Consider the following 20,316-nt stretch of genomic DNA (forward strand, 5'->3'; position numbering starts at 1 on the left):
AATTATTTTTAATTTTTAAGTGCTGTCACGTGACCTGGAGATCTACTGCACACCTTAACAGGTGTAGCGGGCACTGATAAAAGCTAATACACGAACATTTATGGTATAGTCCATGCCGTGACTTGGCAGCGGGTTTTTTTTTTTCAAAAAAGAGGCGATATATAATAATTAAATATAGCAAGTGCCGGTCATTAGGGCGATTTATCTGTCAAACAAGTCAGGGGATATGTTGATGTAGGTCTGTAAACGAGACCGTATATTTAAGATCTGACAAAGATAGTAACTCAGACACAAAAGAATAACAACAAAAGCAGTTTATGCGCTATGTCGGTAGAAGAACAGAATACAGAGATGGATGAGAAGAAAATCCACCAGAATGGCTTTGACAGCGAGGTTAACGTTAAGCCAATTAGTTGCATAGATCATGAGATGAACGTATTATCGAACGGCAAGAATTGTTCTCAGCACGAACCAAAACATGGACATGGACCAAAGCATGGACACCACCATGGACCGAAACATGGACACCACCATGGACCAAAGCATGGGCACCATCATGGAGCGAAACATGGACACCACAAGGGTCCAAAAGATGGACACAACAATTCAGACAAGAGGTCGTTTCTACAGCGCAATGCTTTCTTCATCACACTGTTACTTAACGGGATGATAGATGGTCTGGGTTACTCAGTGAAGAGTCAGTACAGATATCGCTTCTTTCACTCCAAGTACGCACACGACCTCCGCAAGTACAATGTGACTAAGGAGTGTGGTGTGGACCTGCTGCCTGAAGTCCAAGCAAGTATAAGTGTTTATATAGCTATGACAATATGCTTCAATGTCTTACTTTGATTTTTAGTGCCTGAAAAACAAGAAACCTTTCGTCCTTCGAATCGATAAGGCATAAATACCAACACGAACATAGATTAATTTTCATATGGATGAGGTTTGCTTTTCTTTTTTATTTATATTCTTGGAAATGTTTGTAATGAGACAAGTAGCGAAAATTTTTTGATTATTGTTAAATGTTTCCTCTTTGTGTCTTTTTTTGTTTGTTTTGTATTACTTGTCTGCATAGCTGTTTTTTTCCTTTCATTGTTTGTATTCTATATCTCTTGCTTGGGATTATGCTCCTTTGTCCTTCGTGAGCAGCTCTTGTTATAAGAGCAAACATTACATTTCATCACTCTTATAACACGTAGAAGTCGAAGTCCGTTTGCTTGCAATGATGAAGTTTATTCTTCTACAGTATTAACTATAATAGTTACGCAGTTTTTAATTTTTGTGAACAAACAGGATATAAATAATTGGTCCTATGAAGATGTGGACGGTTATTTAAATATTTAATTAATAACGTGTAGCGTCTGTAGGTGACAATTTAAAATATCTCTCACTTTCCAAATAGCAGTTACTCAGTTAAGTATATGTTTTAAAGTTTTGTTGTTTGGAACATTATTTATGTAGCTATAAATATAAATAAAAAATGTAAATGTAAAATAGAATTTGCAATTTAACTGTCACTAAATAAAAGCTGCTGTGTGCAATGAGTTGTAGATTTATGCCGTTTTCTTTATTTTATTAATACAAAACCGCCGGAAATACAGCCTGAAAAAGAGAGAAGCTGGTGTCGAAGATATCTAAATAGATGAGATGGAAAAGAAGTAAATTCTTGCAATAATTGAACAAAGTAGTAACGGCATTTTCTAAGCTGAAAACATTGGCTAGAGATTGTCATAATTATAAACAGGGGAAGCAACCTGCCGCGCTCACTACAGAGCAACTCAGGTTGCTTCCCCTGTTTATACCCAAATTCATCCTGCTCTGCAAGACTGATTGCTTAAGTTATCAATGAAAGTAAGACAATTTTCACGAATATTTTGTTGTGTAGGAGATTGAGGATACCATCAGTCGTGAATCAGCTCAATGGAGTTTATACAACGAATACGTCACATTAGTCCCTCACATCCTGACCGCTCTGCTGATTGGCCTCAAGTCAGACCAGATGGGCCGTCGTTTTGTTTTCCTCTACCCTTTCTTGACAGCTATTGTGGACTACATTCTCCTGGCTGTAATCATCCGGTGAGTACATCCACGATATACACATCCCTGTATCATTTCAATAAAAATAACCAATCCTTTATGGTAGACAAGCACTTCAGCCTTCGTAACAAACTTTAAACAACTGTAGGTAGAGAACCCGTACGCCTTCAAAATGTGCAATATAACGCCAAACAGATTTAGCACTTCTAATTAGGATACACGGCTAGACAGTCAATATACATATATAAATATACATATTATAACTTTCTCCAGTTATGCCTATGTTGGTGTTTACATGTCTTGCAGATGTTTTCTTAATTTTTATCTCTAATGTTTTCCTAGGAATATGTCTTGAATAGTAGGCAGTGCAAGTTATTACATCAAAGTATGTTGATTTTAAAATATTTACTTAACATTTTTTTCTGGTGTTAAAATTCTTTTCAGATTGAATCTGCACTTCGGTTACACGCTCATAGGCGACTTTGTCAGGAGTGTATCCGGAGGAACAATAGGCATGCACTTGGCTGCCTACGCCGATCATCTCAGACACACATGGAAAGAAGAAGGAACCGGCAGATGACAACAAAATTCCGGGGAGGCAGCAAACTGCCAGAGAAAGCAAAAGAACAAACTGATGACACCGAAGACGACTTCGACATGTCCAGAGAAAATCAGCGGACCTTCAAAATTGTACTCCTAAACGTTGCCCACAGTCTGTCGTCAAGCATCATCTCATTTGTCACCGGCTATGTCATCCAGTACGCTGGCTTCTTTTACACTCTCATTATTTCTCTTGGCCTTAAATGTCTTCTTTTTGTTTTCGCATATATCTTTATCACGGAGACAGGTCAGCAGAGGAAGAGTTCAGGATTTATCACTCCACTCAAGATCATCTTAAGGAGAACGAGAAATCCCAGAAATCGTCGCACTCTTTTCCTCGTTAACTTTGCCGTCGTCTTCACGGTCGTGTCCTTCGTCGTTGAGGGCGAGGTTATGAGGACCTACCAGATGAGTCCGCCGTTTTGCATGGACTCCGTGCAGTTGGGCTACTTGAGCAGCGAGTCTCGTCTGAAGGGCATCTTGACCATTCCTGTCTTGTGGATGTGGCGACGATTGGGTTTGATGGAGTCGACCATCGCTGCTGTTGGCCTCTACGCCGACATCGCTTCGACTCTGATGGTGGCAACTATACGGAAGATCTGGGTCTTTTTTGTAGGTGCGTGCCTTTATGTATATATGTGTGTGTGTGTGCTCTAGCGCGCGTCGGTAATTGCACTCGATGTTACACTGCATGCATGACTGAAGAGTTGAACAGACACCGTTTCGTGAGAACGCTATTTAATTGGTCCATTACGTTCACTAAATCTAATGCCGAGGTACAAAAGAAGGAATATAAGTATGATATACACATCAAATGTCACTAAAATCTTTCCAAAATTTAGAGGAAACGACCACTAATTTTACACCAATATCCAACAATCACATAAAGTTTCCCTCCACGCTCTCAAAAGCGAGGAAACGACAAAAAATATTGAAAGTGTTCAAGAACGCGTATATCAGAACTGTTCATGGACATATTGTTTGTTAAGGGTTACAGCCAATGAGGAGGCTAGGACCACATACTAGTAAGGCGTATCTCTATACAAACTAATGTTATGGGTTTAGGGTTTAAAGGGATTCTCAAGGTTTGTTATAAGGCTGTGGTGACGGTCAAAACGTTGTAAAAATTATGTTTAATTACGATTGCAGTGCACGAGAGCCATGCAGAAGAAATAAATGATTCACTTCTCACTTAATTACCACTCATTAGCACTATTTCGGTTGCCGATGTTTATAAAAATCGAAAAAATCCAGTGAAATCGACCCTTGTATCCTTCCGCCGAGTAACCACGATAGCTTCTGGCACAGTTATCATTCTGGAGGCGCGGAAGTGGGCTTTCGAAGTCTTCGTGACAAGATGGTGGAGATAACAATAGCTGGAAGAGGGGCTAGTCTCGGCATCTGCAAACTCCGAGTTCTTTAATATTTCTTTTTATTTGATTTTCTGTCATGGGTAGTTTTTTAGTTCGTGTCGTCTTTGTTTAATTTCAGCTCCCATTGTAGCCATTCCTGGATCGCTGTCATCATCCATGACAAAAGCCATCTCGTCTAGGCTGGTTGGCCGTCAAGCCCTGGGTAAGTTGTTTTTTCAGCAAATCCAGTTTTTTTTAATATAAAGTGGTTCTTTTGAACCCAGCGACCCTGTAAACCTTGTATTCATCTTGTTTTATCAAACATTTCAAGCACTTTCTCTTTACACACCATCTCTTTATCCACAGTTGCATGTGGCTGCAGAGAAGAAATTTAAGGATATATGTATATGTCAACAGTTTTACACATCTTAAAACAGATAAAAGAGCTGTACTTTTGTAACAGTTTTCTTTAAAGTAAAAGTAATTTTTGTTGACCTGTGCTGTCTCTAGCATCTTCGTTTGCCGTGATGTTGGCCATTGACACTGTGTTTGCGTTTGCCGGAGGACAGGCGGGTAACTACCTTTACCAAAGTTTCTTAAGAACACTGCCGACTGCTCCCTTCTACCTGGCCTCTGCCGCCCTGGCAGTGTCTGCGGTCTTGTATACGTGAGTACAGCTTTTAGTCTTAAATACCGTCTTCGTCGCCATTATTGTCTTGTGTAAAAAAGTCGTGTATAGCTCCCTCTGAAGCATGGATGTTTTAAGTGGTCGGGTAACACGTTTCCCCCATTTCCTTTAGAATATTTGTATGTTTGTGCGGATTTATTATATTTCTACGTCCATTTAAATTATTTCGACTAGAGGTGAGCTGTACAAGTGTTGTTATCTCCCTTTAAGAAGCTACCATCGATAAACATTTTTTGTTTATGTACATAATGACAAGTGCCTCATCATCATCATCATCATCATCGTCATCATCATTTCGTCGTCGTCGTAAAAGTTTTTGTTAAAAAAAATCTTTTCTTTCTTTTTTTTTTGTCCAGACTTGAAACCATTTTACAGCGCGTGTACGCCAAGATAGACTCAAGCAAAGCTGAGCTACATGCATAACCACACGGTTTCATTCCACAAAGAAAAACATAATAATTGTTTCTTATTTAAACGAGAAGATATACTGCCATGTTTATCCTGCTTATTTAGGTGCTAGACAAGCATTTATACAATATATAAATATGCTATACAAGGCATGAATGTACACTCTTATATATGTACATAATATATTCATATTATTTATTAATGTACTAAATAAGACAAAACATTAACTTGAGCAATGGAATAAGTTGATATTTTCATCTGTGATTTCTCAATCGTGCCAAATATGTAAAATGAGCTAATTGTGATATACTCCTAGTTACCATCACATTTAAATTTTAAAAAAAAATTGCTTAGAGTATTTTTATATTTATTTTTATAAACAGGTATACTGTCATAGTATGTATAATACACGAAAGATTAAGAATTCAGAGAAAAATATCCACGTCTGTAGGTGTGCTTGCGTCTTTCAGATGCCATGAGCAGGAGGCTGTGTGAGCGTACAAACATGAGTTGTCACGTGGTATCATTTGTGAGATTGTGTTATGTGTAATATGTGGTTCACATAACGGATAAAAAAATGCACGAGTGAGTGCTTTAATTTTTGTGTGTCATGTTGGTGTACGCGTTATTAGTCCTCCTTCATGTACATAATTTTCTCATGAAATTTTAATTCAAAATAGGAAAGTAAAAAGCAGCAAAGAAAGATGGCTACACATGTTTGTCAAATTATGTACAAATTTCTCTATATTATGCGCGCTTATTGAATAAAATGTTTATAAACCAATTTGCCTGATGTGTGAGGACATTTGTCTCTGTGTGCGCGCGCACAAATATACGCATATATGTATATAGACAAACACACACTTTGTAGAGTGATGAGAGAAAAGAGAGCTTTTCCACATAAGGTAAACTAGAAAAAAGGTAAAACTCAAACAAAATAATTGAAACAAAAGAACAATGAAAAGAAATAATAAAAAATATAAAAGAATTTATTTTAATACTTTGTAGGTGTTGCATATGCCTAATAAAGTATTACACTACGTTTTCCTATACTTTCATTTTTTCACGTCTTAAGCGAGGCAAATGAACATTTTTATTGAGAGAGAAAGACAGGCTGCAAAGAGGGAACACATTTGTGTTTGGGATATGTGTATGATTGAGTGAGACCAATTAGTGTCGTTCATTAGCCCTAATCTGATGCCGTTGTAGAATGCCACGTGTGGCGTCGCCAAATACAATTGGCTCCATTGAACTTCTCTTTCATTGGCAGCGACATCGGTCTAGTTCCTTGCTGAGGAAAAAGAGAATGAGAATAAGCATACGGCTCTCTTGCTTACTCTGAATAATGTTGACGACGACGACGACAGTGGAGGTTTTTGTGGTGCGAAGCCCGGTTAATGATTGTTACAACATAACATGCTCCATACCATATGCTGAAGATATTCTGACGTCAAGACTCAAACACAAAAGCAGGCTTGAAGCAGCCTGCATGATGTCACCCGAAGTACCACTCCCCCTCCTCTTCTCCTCCCACCTCTCTGGTCTGACGGCGCCTGGACCTAGCCCTGGCGGAACTGCTGAAGCATGACGCAATGGGTGGCACGTTGATGGAGTAGAGATGAACTGCTGACCTTTGTCACGTGGTTTGGAACACGGAACTTTCTGCAGCGACAGGGGGGAAGGAGTGAAGTGGTAAAGAGGTGAGCGTATGAGAGTGTAGTGTGTTAATTTTCTGTAATACTTGACAGTGTGTGCGCGTGAGTGAGTATATAAAAGTCCTCCTCATCAATATTTGGCAGCGTGCCAAATTATTTTACAATTTTAGGAGTTGTGTTTTTGTGACATCTTTTTAATATTCAGCGTTGTATTTTTACATAACTCGACATCTCTTGTTATCAAATATTCATAAAGTAAACGAGAAAAAAGATATTCAACTAATTTTAAAATAAAAAAAATTTTTTAAAAGCCGGAAAGAATATTCTGTTGTCAATATATCTAGTCTGAAAGGAAAAATAATTACACACTGACATCTAATATTGCCGAAATCCATCTATTCATCCCTCCATCCATCATGAACGTGACTTATAAACAATCAAATACGAGTCTGCATAAAAAGAAGCATACATACATAACCCTAAGATAAACAAGACTTTAATATTTTATTAGCTTTTTATTTGTTTACGTGCCGTGAGGTAAACATTATTTACGATGTATAGAGAAAAGTCGAAATCAACCTTTTTCATCGTCCTCTTTTTTTTCATCGATGAAGAACCTATTTTTTGCGATAACGTCTTTAGCGTGTTGTTCAAAAACAATTGTCAAGGACCACTTCACCGGCATCCACAGTTGCTCAAGATTCCCGGAAGCACACTTAGCGAGGTATCATGGATAAATTATTTAATTCTTCAGTGCTGTCACGTGCTTAAGGTCTACTGCACATCTTACAAAGATGTGGCGCGAACTGATAAAAATAATACACGAACGATTGGTCTATGCCGTGATTTGGCAGATTTCTTTTTAAAAAAGAGGCAGTATATAATAATAAAATATAGTAGGTGTCAGTCATTGGGCTGATTTGCCCATTCAACAAGTCAGTGGATATCTTGATGTACGGCTGTGAAGGAGACCGTGTATTTAAAGATCAGAAGAAAACAATACGACATTGCGTCAGCAAAAAACAAAAAGCAGTTAACGCACAGGGTCATTAGAGGAACAGCAACAAGTGAATATAAAAATGGATGACAAGCAAATCTACCAGAATGCCTTTGACAGCGAGGTTACCATTAAGCCAATTAATCGCGAAGATCATGAGATGAACGGGTTATCAAACGGAAGGAATTACGAACCAAAACATGGACATGGGCCGAAACATGGACACCACAAGGGTCCAAACGATGGACACAGCAATTCAGACAAGAGGTCGTTTCTACAGCGCAATGCTTTCTTCATCACACTGTTACTTAACGGAATGATAGATGGTCTTGGCCATTCAGTGAAGAGTCAGTACAGATATCGCTTCTTTCACTCCAAGTACGCACACGACCTCCGCAAGTACAATGTGACCAAGGAGTGTGGTGTGGACCTGCTGCCTGAAGTCCAAGCAAGTATAAGTGTTTATATAGCTATGACAATAATATGCTTCAATCTCTTGCTTTGATTTTTAGTGCCCTGAAAAACAAGAAACCTTTCGTCCTTCGATTTGATAAGGCATAAATACCAACACGAACATAAATTAATTTTTATTTATGAGGTTCGCTTTTCTTTTATATTTATATCACTTGTCTGAAAACTGAACTTGTCTAACTGAGAGAATGCTCTTTGCGAGCTATGAGAGATACAGTGATACAGGTGATAACGAAGCGCTCCTAAGAAGATGTGGAGTTAAATAGCTAATTAATAATGTATATCATCTGGAGGTGACCGTTTAAAATATCTCTAACTTCGAAAATAGCAGTCTTTAATTTATGTATACGTGATCAAGTTTTATTGCTGTTTGGAACATTATTTATTCACATAGATGTAAATAAATTTTGCCTTATAACTGTCATTGAACAAAAGCTGATGAGTGCAATGAGTTGTAGATAATAAGACGAATGTACACTTACCTTGTATACGCACGACGTATTGCACACACACACACAACACTCGACTTGTAGGTGAATCGAATCGAAGAGGCTCAAGTTCAGAGCAATGTCACTGAGAGTCATAAAGAAGATGGCGGACGAAGACCGTTGTTTTTTCCCAGTTACTCTGGCCATTAGAGAAAAACGTGCTTTTCTTTTACATGACGTCTTTTTCTGCTTCAAGTGACGTGGAACAAATGACGCACACAAGATGTCAGACACAAGACACCAGTCGTACACGAGACAATACGAGACCTGCCACAACTCATGACATAGATTTATGCCGGCAAAAGAGAGGAGCTGATGTTGGGGGTATCCAAATAGAAGACATGGAAGAGTTGTAAATTCTTGTAACACTTGAACAAGGTATGAACGGTTTTAGCATCAGAGAAACACCTTGTTCCTAGCACTTGTTGGATCTAAAGCTCTGGACACTCTTCAGGCACGTCCATGCTGCAGGTATCGTAAGTAAAGCCTTGAAATAGTAGAAGACTGAGCACACCATAATTCGTGAGATATGCAGTTGAGCGTTTTTTCTTCAGGTGACTTGTTGACGACTAAATACCGTGAAAGATGAAGGATCCCACAGCCAAAAAGGCAGCGAACGTAGAAGGACACGGTATTTCCAGAGCAGAATTCAGAAATCCTAACATGCAGTTCTTATCTCCCCTGATGACTTAGTATCCATTTCTGTAGAGCAGGATGAGTTGAGGGTGGGATGGGATTTATTTCCATAGGAACAAGTGGGTCTTGAATCCCTGAGCTATTCCGTAATTAAGCGCGTTAATCCCTGGGCAAGATTATTATTATGACTATCTTTAGGCGACGTGTCTATTATTAATCAACATTTTTAACATACACCGCAATAGTCACGAATATTCTGTTGTGTAGGAGATTGAGGATACCATCAGTCGTGAATCGGCTCAATGGAGTTTGTACAACGAATACGTCACGTTAGTCCCTCACATCCTGACCGCTCTGCTGATTGGCCTCAAGTCAGACCAGATGGGCCGTCGTTTTGTTTTCCTCTACCCTTTCTTTACAGCTTTGTGGACTACATTCTCATGGCTGTAATCATCCGGTAAGTATCCATAGACAGATATACACGTCCCTGTTTTGTGTCTCTGTATTATTTAAACAAAAATAATCGATCCCTTATGATAGACAAGCACTCAGCCTTCGTAACAAACTTCAACATCTGCAAGTAGAGAACCCCTCAAAAATGTGCAATATAACGCCAGAACAGACTTAGCACATCTAACCAAGATACACAAGATAATCAAAAAAGTATCATTATATATGTAAGTATATATCAATAGACTCATGTTAACATGTCCTGCAAATGTTTTCTTGCTAGGTATCTTTAATGTTTTCCTGAGGGTAATATATGTTTACCTTGAATAATAGACAGTGGAAGTTATTAAACCAAAGTACTTTCCATTAAAATATTTTTTCTGGTGTCAAAATTATTTTCAGATTGAATCTTCACTTCGGTTACACGCTCATAGGCGACTTTATCAGGAGTGTATCCGGAGGAACAATAGGCATGCACTTGGCTGCCTACGCGATCATCTCAGACACACATGGAAAGAAGAAGGAACCGGCAGATGACAACAAAGTATCCGGGAGGGCAGCAAACTGCCAGAGAAAGCAAAAGAACAAGCTGATGACACCGAGGACGACTTCGACATGTCCAGAGAAAATCAGCGGACCTTCAAAATTGTCTCCTAAACGTGGCCCACAGTCTGTCGTCCAGCATCATCTCATTTGTCACCGGCTATGTCATCCAGTACGCTGGTTTCTTTTACACTCTCATTATTTCTCTTGGTCTTAAATGTCTTCTTTTTGTTTTCGCATATGTCTTTATCACGGAGACAGGTCAGCAGAGGAAGAGTTCAGGATTTATCACTCCACTCAAGATCATCTTAAGGAGAACGAGAAATCCCAGAAATCGTCGCTCTCTTTTCCTCGTCAACTTTGCCGTCGTGTTCACCGTCTTGTCCTTTGTCACTGAGGGCGAGGTGATGAAGACCTACCAGATGAGTCCGCCGTTTTGCATGGACTCCGTGCAGCTGGGCTACTTGCACAGCGAGTCTCGTCTGAAGGGCATCTTGACCATTCCTGTCTTGTGGATGTGGCGACGACTGGGTTTGATGGAGTCGACCATCGCTGCTGTTGGCCTCTACGCTGACATCGCTTCGACTCTGATGTTGGCAACTATTCGGAAGATCTGGGTCTTTTTTGTAGGTGCGTGCCTGTGTGTGTGTGTATGTCCGCGCGCATATACCCGTAAAGGGTGATTAAAATTTTCCCAGCATTTACGTAATATGACCACTAATCTTCCACGGGTATTCAAACAATTACAAAAAGTTATCTAAAGCGAGGAAAATAAAAAACGAAACAAAACAAAAAACATTGAAGGTAGAAGCGAAGACTGTACATGGAGACTACTCTTGTGAAGGTTACAGCCGATGGGAAAGCTAGGACCACATGTTAATAAAGCATATCTGTGTACATACGTTACGTTAGGAATTTAGTCTCTTTCAGTACAATGTTTGTAGGCGAGTGTCCCAAAAAAGGAAAGAGGGATGTATGCATTTATGTAAATCGTTGGGTTTTTTTCCTTCTCTATTGTTGTTAGCTAAGCTCTTCAGTTTGTCGTATTTCTTTAATTTCAGCTCCCATTGTAGCCATTCCTGGATCGCTGTCATCATCCATGACAAAAGCCATCTCGTCACGGCTGGTTGGCCGTCAAGCCTGGGCAAGTTGTATTTCTTAAGAAAATGCAGTTTTTAAATATAAAGTGTTGATTCTTTCACCATCAGCAACCCTTTAAACCTTGCGTTCATCGTGTTTTATTAAAATTGTTGAAAGCATTTCTAGCACTTTAAAGACCACGTTAGAACGATCACATCATTTCTTTATTTGCATGTCTGCAGAAAAGAAATTAGTTTATATATATATATATATGTCTGTACAGTTTTTCATAGCTTAAAACAAAATTTAGAGATGATTTTTGTAACAATGTTTCTTAAAAGTAAAAAAGTAATTTTTGTTGACCTGTACTGTCTCTAGCATCTTCGTTTGCCGTGATGTTGGCCATTGACACTGTGTTTGCATTTGCCGGAGGACAGGCGGGTAACTACCTTTACCAAAATTTCTTGAAAACACTGCCGACTGCTCCCTTCTACCTGGCCGCTGCCACCCTAGCAGTGTCTGCAGCCATGTACTCGTAAGTACAGTCTTTGTCTTATAGTCTTTACTGTCGTCATTGCTTACAACAGTCGTGTATAGCTTCTATTGAAACTTATGGTTTTTGGAAGTAGGGGCATTTTCCCTGATATACTTTAGAATATTTGTATATTTGTGCGTATTTATTATATTTCTGCTTTTATTTAAGTAACTCTCACTAGGTGTACAAATATTAGTTATCTCCCTTTAACAATTTAAAGTCAATAAACAATTTTACGTACACGAGTGCCTTTGGATATGAGAACTATTTGTGCAGCCAAGCCCTTAATAATCAGGTACTGCTCGAAAATCTGTTAGTGTGCAATTCTGAAAGCCTTTTTGTTAATAAATTTCATTGACAGATTTTTTTAAAAAATCATTCGTTTTTTTTTGTCCAGACTTGAAACCATTTTACAGCACGCATACGCCAAGACAGACTCACGCAAAGCTGAGCTACATGCATAACCACAAGGTTCCACTGCCTAAAGAAAAACATAATAATTGTTTCTTATTTAAACGGGGAGAGAGATATACTGCCATAGTTATCCTGCTTATTAAGGTGCTAGACAAGCATTTATGTTAAGCGAGCATTTATCACAATATATGTATATGCTAAACAAGGCTTGAATATATATACATGTTTCCTCTATATTAATGTACTAGAAAATAAAAAAATTATTGTGAGCAATGTAAATGTCCATTTTGTGCACTTGCGATTTCTTAATCGTGCCAAATATGTGAAATGAGCTAATCTTATAAGTTCTTTGCATTTAAAATACGTCATTGCATTTAAAATTTCAACAAAACAAATTCTTGAGAGTATTTTTCATGCTATTTTTAAACAGGTATTTTGTTATCGTTTTTAAAATACAGGAAAGACTAAGAATTCAGAAAAATGTTTCCGCTTTTGCGGGTGTGCTTTGTCCTGCCAACGTATAAAGGAGGTTTGTGATTATGCAATCATAAGTTGTGAACGTGGAACAATTTGGAGATTATGTTACGCATATTTGGGCTTCAAATAAAGAATAAAATATTCAATGAATGCTTTGATTTGTTCGTGTGTGTGATTCTGGTGTCTACGATACAAACAGCACTCCTTTTCGCAGCATTTTGCGTGTGAACGCTTGTGTGTCTCCCTTGAGAATATAATCTGTTTGTTCGTCTAAAAGACAACCTCAACAAAAAAATGTGGGTGTGGGTGGTTAGGGTATAACTAGTGGACTTACTCCTCTTAGAAACAACAAGAATCCACATCCTTTGGAAGTGTTTTTTCTGGTTAACTTTCTGCATGTCTACCTCATTTTCTTTAACGTCCCTGTCAACTATAAACTCTGACCTGACCTCTTCAAGGTTTATTTTATCTACATGAACGCATCAAGTAGACGCAAGATAATTGTTGACCTTCCAACCCCTTAACAACGGATGAGGAGTGATGTCTGTGTGTGCGAAACGCCTTAAGGTGCACGTCAGTCATCGCTATCGACATCAGCAAGAGCATCAACACTGCGTGTGACTCAGCGAAAAGATTTATCATCTTTCTAGGTACCAACAGACTTTTACTGAGTCCTCGGTTAGTGGAACTGGGGACAAAGCACGAAAATAAGTCTATCATTCATTTCAAGAATGGATACAAATTGAAATCTTTACTTCTTCAGTATAAAAATGTCACTTTTCGTTTCCTTGACGTTTTCTTTTTTAACACTTTGGCCAGAAACTATTACATACACATAAAAATTACATACACATATACACATAATCTACAAAGAGTCTTTCTTCCTAGACAGAAGTGACGACGACAACGATGATGATGATGTCTTACAGCCGATAATCGGAAGGACTGCCAGTCAATACCTTAACCTAACTCACCTCCGTGATTCAGACGCACATGAACCGCGAATAATTTGACACATTTATTTATTTATTTTTTTTTTGTGTTATAAATTGTACAAGTGGTAAAACATTAGTCGGAATGTGTCTTTAAGCTCTTCATACAACTATTAACATTAATTATTTTTTGCCAATGATCAGTTCTCGCAAATGGGGTTTTTCCCCTGTGTTTTTACATAAAACGTGTGTTTTTTTATTTCTTAAGCCTTGTGTGTGAGGAAAGATAATAAAGGGTCATGGAGGCATATGATCCTGTACAGTTACAGCAGATGATCATGCACTGATAGCTTCATATCTTCAAGGGTTGTACATCTTTCCACTTGCATCTATGAATCTCAAGGACAGGCACGTGAAAATATGTGACAGCTGCATCGAGGCTAGGTTTGAATTTGCAAACGTTTGCTATTGCTATTCTGTAGTCGAGAACACTGTCCATAAAATGTCTTGACAAACCAACAACGCGTATTTGTGAATGTAAATAGAAAATGTTCAATCAGTTAAGCCTTTTTACCCAAAGATACTACTACTACTACTACTACTAACAACAACAACAACAACAACAACAACAACAACAACAACAGCAGCAACAGCAACAACAACACGTAACTTAAGTAGGGCGCTGCCACAACATTCGGGTTATTATTTTTTGAAGCATTAATCAATTGTATAAACAACACAAAGCCACAATTTTACATCTTATGCCACAGTGAGAGCTACAGGTAATATGGAACAGCAGCTCGGTTGAACTCCAAAACTTTTAGTGCATTAACTTTTTTCTTTACTTCCCACCATGTCTACAATGCATTTTTGGTTTACCTGTTCAGTGTTAATTTTTGCATGTTCTTCCCATCAATAATATTTTAATATTTAATATTTTATATGTTTATTATTAGTTAAAGATAGCTTGTAGTTAACGTCTCTCTCTCGGCGTTTTCTGTGTTCATATTTTGTTCTCTGTCCAGAAGGTAGTTGCTGTTCAAGACCACTTCAATGGTACAGAAAATTGTTCGTACAGATAGTGTGATTCAGAGCACACATTTTAGTATAGTTTAGTCCTTTTGCACTGCATCACCTGTGACCATGAGAGATAGCATTTGAGTTGGGTGGGGTTGTTCAGAGTGACATCGCACACGACGATTTTCTTTTTAAAATATGTGTTATATAATAATGCCATTCAGCATGCTGTAGTCATTATACTAGTGCTCCAGCAAGAAGGTTCCTAAATATTGTGAAATAAGACTTTCAGACGGGTGGAACATTATTATACATAAGAACTTTACATGACGGGCTACTTGTGATCAAAGACAAAAATAATTTCTTTTATCAGTTGTAACCATAGAAGCGGTTTCGAATTGACCACGGTGAACTATTCAATCCTTGTCAACACAAAGTGCCACACCCAGAAATTTCTAATAATGGAAAAGGCTGGGAATAACGTTGATACCTTTACAACAAAGAAACAATTCAGTTACGGAAATTATGCGAATCACTGGACACCAAGTCTTTCAAAGAATACAACTCGCCCTAGCCCGGACTATGTACGGCATGATCAGTCAAAGAATGAACACCAAGCGTGAGCTAAAGAATGGACATGATCATGGTCATCACAACAGATCATTCCTGCAGAAAAACGCATTCTTCATCACAATGCTGCTGAACAGCATGATAGATAATCTGGGCAATACTGCAAGGACACAGTACCGCTACGAGTTCTTTGAGTCCCAGTTCGCCCACGAGCTTCAAGAGTTCAACGTGTCCACGGAGTGTTCGGAAAGCCGTCATCCCGAAGTCAACGCAAGTAGAAGTGTTTATGTGATCATGGCCAATCTTTAACACCATTTATTCAGCCCACAGTTTGTACTAGAAACCTTAGTAGTGAGTATAGACATTATAGAAACATTTGGACGACTTCGTCTACAAAATCGAAGCACGACTTCAGTTTTAGTATGATGTTCCTTCCGCATGTAAACGTACTTGTCTTTTTTTTTAGTCTGAAATCTGAAGATTTTGTTGGGTCTGGGAGTGGTGACAGTAATAGGTTTGGTAGAAAACTTAGGATCGTCATGGAAAAGCTGTCCCTAGTGTACATTTTTGTCTATCTTTTAAATTTCTGACTTCCAAGCGTTTGCGTTAATGGTAATGTTCATGTTTAGTGAGGTTTGACCGATCCTTGAATTTTCTGCCTTCTCACTTTACTCTATGATGGTTTAGTCGGCATCATCATGGGATAATCCTTACAAATTTTTGTATTGTGCTTACCTAATGTTTTAAAAAAAAAATGCAACGTATGTATTCGGTGTCATTTGATAAGCCATTGCAAAGGCCACACGGAAATACGGAATATTTCTGATCAGATGCAAAGGTAAAAGAGACCAGTACCTCATCCTGTTACGATGAGTCCTTTGTTCCTTAACCAAAGTTAATCTTTGGGAAACATATTCGTAGTCATACAGACGTTCTTAATGAGAGCATAATCATGAACATCTTTAGGTTACATGACTATGGACATCAACATCTTCTGCAGGAGATTGAGAATACCATCAGTCGTGAGACGGCTCAGTGGGCCTTATACAGCGATTACGTCACCATTGTACCTCAAATCTTGACAGCTTTGGTAATGGGCCTCAAATCGGACCAGATTGGTCGTCGCTTTGTCTTCCTCTACCCTATCTTCACATCTTTTGTGGACTTCAGTATCTTAGCTGTAACCATCGAGTGAGTACACTTCGTGAGATTTACTTCCCCACAATCAGCAAATTGAAAGTGTTTGTGTTTATTATTGAAAAAATCTTCAGGTTCAGATTTAGAAGATGCAACTATTAGGTTAGTCGCTTTATACCCGCTGAATAATACATGTGGGTTGTCAAACAAGATTTCGCGGATAAGGCATTTCAGTCATTATTTGCGGGTAGCAGATTTACCCATATGGGAATGCTAAGCAAACTGGAGAAAATATGTTTCATAAATATGAACAAAATCAGTAGCTACCAACGGTAGGGGACAAAGTTCATTGACCAACCAATCAGTATTTAAAGCTGTTCTTACATCATTTTGAAATATAACAATCTTTCTTTTAGAGCATGCAGCACATTTTGTTTGCCACTGAAATCTTTTTCAGGCTGAAACTGCACTTTGGCTTGACACTCGTAGGTGACTTCATGAAAGCTTGTCGGGAGGAGCATCAGCCATGCATTTTGCTGCTTATGCTATCATCTCCGACACACACGGAAAGAAAAGAGAAGAGGATGGGACAGCAAAAAGCCTGACGAGACCAGCAAAATACTTGATAAGCATGGAAAAGAAGATGATGATTAGCGACAACGACCTGGACGTGACTCGCGAGAAACAACGAACCTTCAAAATAGTTCTCCTTCATATTGGAAATGAATTGGCTTCCGGTTTAGTCTTGTTTGTTACTGGCTACGTCATCGAGAGTGCTGGCTTCTTCTACACCGCGTGCATCACCCTCGGGCTAAAGTTTCTTCTTTTCATTTTCGCTTTCGTCTTCATTACTGAAACAGGTGAGCAGAAGAAGAGTCCAGGCTTCATCGCGCCTCTCAGAACACTCTTGGAGACCACGAAGAATCCTAGAAATTTCTGCACCCTTCTCCTCGTCAATATGGCGATCGTGTTCCTGGTCGTGTCGCGGATTGCCGAAAAGGACGTCATGACGATCTACCAGATGAGTCCACCGTTTTGTATGGACTCCGTGCATCTGGGCTACCTGTCCAGCGAGACTCGTCTCAAAGGCATCTTCGCCATTCCTGTCCTGTGGCTGCAGCGACGACTGCACTTCATGGAGTCCACCATCGCTGCTGTGGGGATGTACTCTGACGCCGCTTCAAACTTTGTGCTAGCAATTATTCGTCAAAGCTGGGTCTTTTTTGTAGGTATGTGCTCTAAACTTGGGATGTTTAGCTTGAATGTGTGTTTATTTTGTGTGTGTGTGTGTGCGTGCAATGTGCGAATGTCTGTGCTTGTGTAGTATCTTAGCAGCAGTTCCTGTTAGTTTTCATGTTTCATTTATCTCTTTTACGTTTCAAATTAGCGTTTATAATGCTTTCTGGACATCGTAAGATCCTTGGTCCTTGTGTTTCCTTTCATATATTCTTATGGACATTTAAATCACCAGGTTTATTTTTTTCAGTCCCTATTGTAGCTATTCCTGGTGCGCTGTCATCATCAATGACAAAGGCCATAACGACACGGCTGGTGGGACGTCAAGCACTCGGTAAAGTTCGATCAAAAAACAAAACTAAAATAAGAAAACAAAAAGCAATTTGCAGTTGTAAATGAATTTTTTAAGAACTCTCATTGTATTATTGTTTTTCTATTTTTATTTATTTTTTTTGTTCTATCAAGAACATCACATTTTTTCTCATGTTATCGAAACATTAATAAATATATGTAGAACTCTTGTCTGCAGATAAAATCAAACTTAAGTAATGCAGATCACATTTGGGAAGTATGTTTATTTCGCACTTGCAGGTTGATGGAAAAATACAATTTAAAAATCATATCGGGTTCATTATTTCATATTTCAAAGATTTACCAAAATTTGACAAAGGCGTCTTTAACTACATTTTTGGAATTTTATTATTACTGATAACATCTAACTGTTTTCACAAACTAAACTTTTTTTTTTTGTTTTTGACTTTTGTTTTGTGTGTGTGTGTGGGGGGGACCGTGAGTAGCGTCCACGTTTGCCTTGATACTGGTTGTTGAAGAACTGTTTTCATTTGGAGGAGCACAGGCTGGAAACTACCTTTACCAACATTTTGTAGACACTCTGCCAACAGCACCCTTCTACCTAGCATCATCTACGTTTGTAGTATCAGCAGTCTTGTACACGTAAGTGCATACCTTGTTACAAATCTTATTGAAATCATCGTCTTCATGAAAGCTACCATTCTTTTTGAACAGATTTTAACATTTACAATAGACTTACTGGTGTCGCATTCTTTGTGCAGAGCCGAAACCATGTTGCAGCGCAGGTATGTGACGACAGACGCTCAAAGGGAAGTAAATGTGGTTCCAGCCCTAAAACAAAATAATACCTGATGTTGAGCTTTATATTGTATAGTCATCGCTAACCACGACAACATGTACATGTGCTAAGCTAGGCGATGCATACTAAGGAAGGATGTCCATCTTGCAACTGTATTTTTTTTCAGTTGGTTGATATACTTGAATTGGTTCTTTCGCAATCGTATTCGCTATCGCACAGCTTTGCAGTTGTAAGCAGAATATTCATGTATAAAGATGTAAAACAGAAGTAACTACTTTGTGTACGTGTGTACATGTGTCTCTCTATGGATATGTGTTCCCTACCAGGAACTGAGGGGCAAGCATGTGTGTGGGAGAGACAGAGAGAGAGAAACTTTCTAAACTGTGATACACCTCATTTATATACCAGAGTTTCTATATTAATGATTGAAGAAAACACTTGTTTAAACTGTGATACACCTCTTTTATATACCAGAGTTTCTGCATTAAAGTTAATGATTAAAGAAAATATTTGTTCGTGTGTTGTTTTTTAGAGTGTTCATGGTGCAGCGTACTTTCTCTTACTGGTCAAGCTGTTAAATGGTTAGCTAGGGACTGGCTAGGGACTGGCAGGGAAAAGAAAGGGATCGACGGAGACGAGCGAAAATTATTCTTGTATAAAGTTTGCACCAAGATAATTGCCATTTCTAACACCTCAATCCTAAGTCCCAAGCTCCCAAATGACGTTTTTAAAAGAACTGCTTTTTTATCATTGTCCTCATGACTTGAGTTTTCTTTTATTTTAAATGTAAAATATGGAAAAAATGTTTAATAGCCTCATGTTTTAACTATATCTATTGTCATGCATCGACTACCATTTGTAAAATACACATCAGCTTAACGTTTTAAATGAAAAGAAAACCACAAGGTGCTGTACTCTTTGTCTTTAAAAACCAAAGACTCAAGCAGTTCATTTGAAAAGGGAACTGAATTTGGTCTTCAGCACAGCAACCTGTTGACTTTAAAAAGGCTCCTGCTTTGCGATACGGAGAGGACAATCCAGATGCTCAAGAACAAGTTCATGAAGAAACTGAACAAACCCTACGAAACACTTGTTATTTGTTGTTGATCGTTAGTCAAATAATTCAATGTTTAATTTTATATGACAGCTTTTAGAAGCTTTGTTATCTTTAAATAATGTTTTTGGTTGGTTTGAGTGTTTGGACGAGCGCTTAGCATTTCTGTCAATCGTCACGGCTTATCGCTGGCGTCACCTGACCCGACCTCCTTTTGAAGTGGTGTCAACCTGTTGCTCCTGACCCGACCCTCTCCAGCACATGTGGTCTTTCTTGTATCTAGATTAAACGCTGTGACTCGTAGTTCACTTGTAAAATAAATTTCTTGACCTTATCAAAGGTATCAATGTTGATGATATTGATGAATGGTGTTGGTGCTGACAGAGATGAAGAAGCAACTAAAGAAAAAATGGACAAAGGAGTGT

The 20,316-nt window shown here is 38.6% G+C and overlaps 3 protein-coding genes across 4 annotated transcripts; all 3 read left to right on the forward strand.

Moving 5' to 3' along the window:
- Positions 1–120: 120 nt before the first annotated feature.
- Positions 121–5,807, forward strand: LOC112575593 (proton-coupled folate transporter-like). 2 transcript variants are annotated; one of them, XM_025257564.1, is made up of 6 exons: positions 121–802; positions 1,889–2,079; positions 2,485–3,256; positions 4,132–4,215; positions 4,503–4,659; positions 5,037–5,807. In XM_025257564.1, the coding sequence occupies exons 2-6, from the start codon at positions 1,924–1,926 to the stop codon at positions 5,101–5,103; spliced, it is 1,236 nt and encodes a 411-aa protein (XP_025113349.1). In that variant the 5' UTR covers positions 121–802; positions 1,889–1,923; the 3' UTR covers positions 5,104–5,807. The 2 variants fall into 2 exon arrangements, with proteins under 2 accessions (XP_025113349.1, XP_025113339.1); XM_025257554.1 differs by having other exon boundaries at positions 121–798.
- Positions 5,808–10,398: 4,591 nt separating this feature from the next.
- LOC112565081 lies at positions 10,399–12,407 on the forward strand. Its single transcript, XM_025240377.1, has 4 exons — positions 10,399–10,958; positions 11,390–11,467; positions 11,781–11,943; positions 12,341–12,407. The coding sequence occupies exons 1-4, from the start codon at positions 10,736–10,738 to the stop codon at positions 12,405–12,407; spliced, it is 531 nt and encodes a 176-aa protein (XP_025096162.1). The 5' UTR covers positions 10,399–10,735.
- Positions 12,408–17,121: 4,714 nt separating this feature from the next.
- LOC112565564 (proton-coupled folate transporter-like) lies at positions 17,122–18,684 on the forward strand. Its single transcript, XM_025241120.1, has 3 exons — positions 17,122–17,719; positions 17,977–18,060; positions 18,524–18,684. Exons 1-3 carry the CDS (start codon positions 17,122–17,124, stop codon positions 18,682–18,684), a joined length of 843 nt encoding a protein of 280 aa, XP_025096905.1.
- The last annotated feature ends 1,632 nt before the right edge of the window (positions 18,685–20,316 follow it).

The sequence above is a fragment of the Pomacea canaliculata genome, linkage group LG1 (assembly GCF_003073045.1).
Source record: "Pomacea canaliculata isolate SZHN2017 linkage group LG1, ASM307304v1, whole genome shotgun sequence".
NCBI classification, from domain to species: Eukaryota; Metazoa; Mollusca; class Gastropoda; order Architaenioglossa; family Ampullariidae; genus Pomacea; species Pomacea canaliculata.

Excerpts from the sequence above, each read along its gene's own strand:
- LOC112565081 (XM_025240377.1), top strand. The coding sequence starts at position 10,736 with ATGAAGACCTACCAGATGAGTCCGCCGTTTTGCATGGACTCCGTGCAG. Across the intron at positions 11,468-11,780 it reads ACGGCTGGTTGGCCGTCAAG|CTCTAGCATCTTCGTTTGCC; the intron begins CCTGGGCAAGTT and ends GACCTGTACTGT. Across the intron at positions 11,944-12,340 it reads GTGTCTGCAGCCATGTACTC|ACTTGAAACCATTTTACAGC; the intron begins GTAAGTACAGTC and ends TTTTTTGTCCAG.
- LOC112565564 (XM_025241120.1), top strand. The coding sequence starts at position 17,122 with ATGGAAAAGAAGATGATGATTAGCGACAACGACCTGGACGTGACTCGC. Across the intron at positions 17,720-17,976 it reads AAGCTGGGTCTTTTTTGTAG|TCCCTATTGTAGCTATTCCT; the intron begins GTATGTGCTCTA and ends TATTTTTTTCAG. Across the intron at positions 18,061-18,523 it reads GGTGGGACGTCAAGCACTCG|CGTCCACGTTTGCCTTGATA; the intron begins GTAAAGTTCGAT and ends GACCGTGAGTAG.
- LOC112575593 (XM_025257564.1), top strand. The coding sequence starts at position 1,924 with ATGGAGTTTATACAACGAATACGTCACATTAGTCCCTCACATCCTGAC. Across the intron at positions 3,257-4,131 it reads GATCTGGGTCTTTTTTGTAG|CTCCCATTGTAGCCATTCCT; the intron begins GTGCGTGCCTTT and ends GTTTAATTTCAG. Across the intron at positions 4,660-5,036 it reads GTGTCTGCGGTCTTGTATAC|ACTTGAAACCATTTTACAGC; the intron begins GTGAGTACAGCT and ends TTTTTTGTCCAG.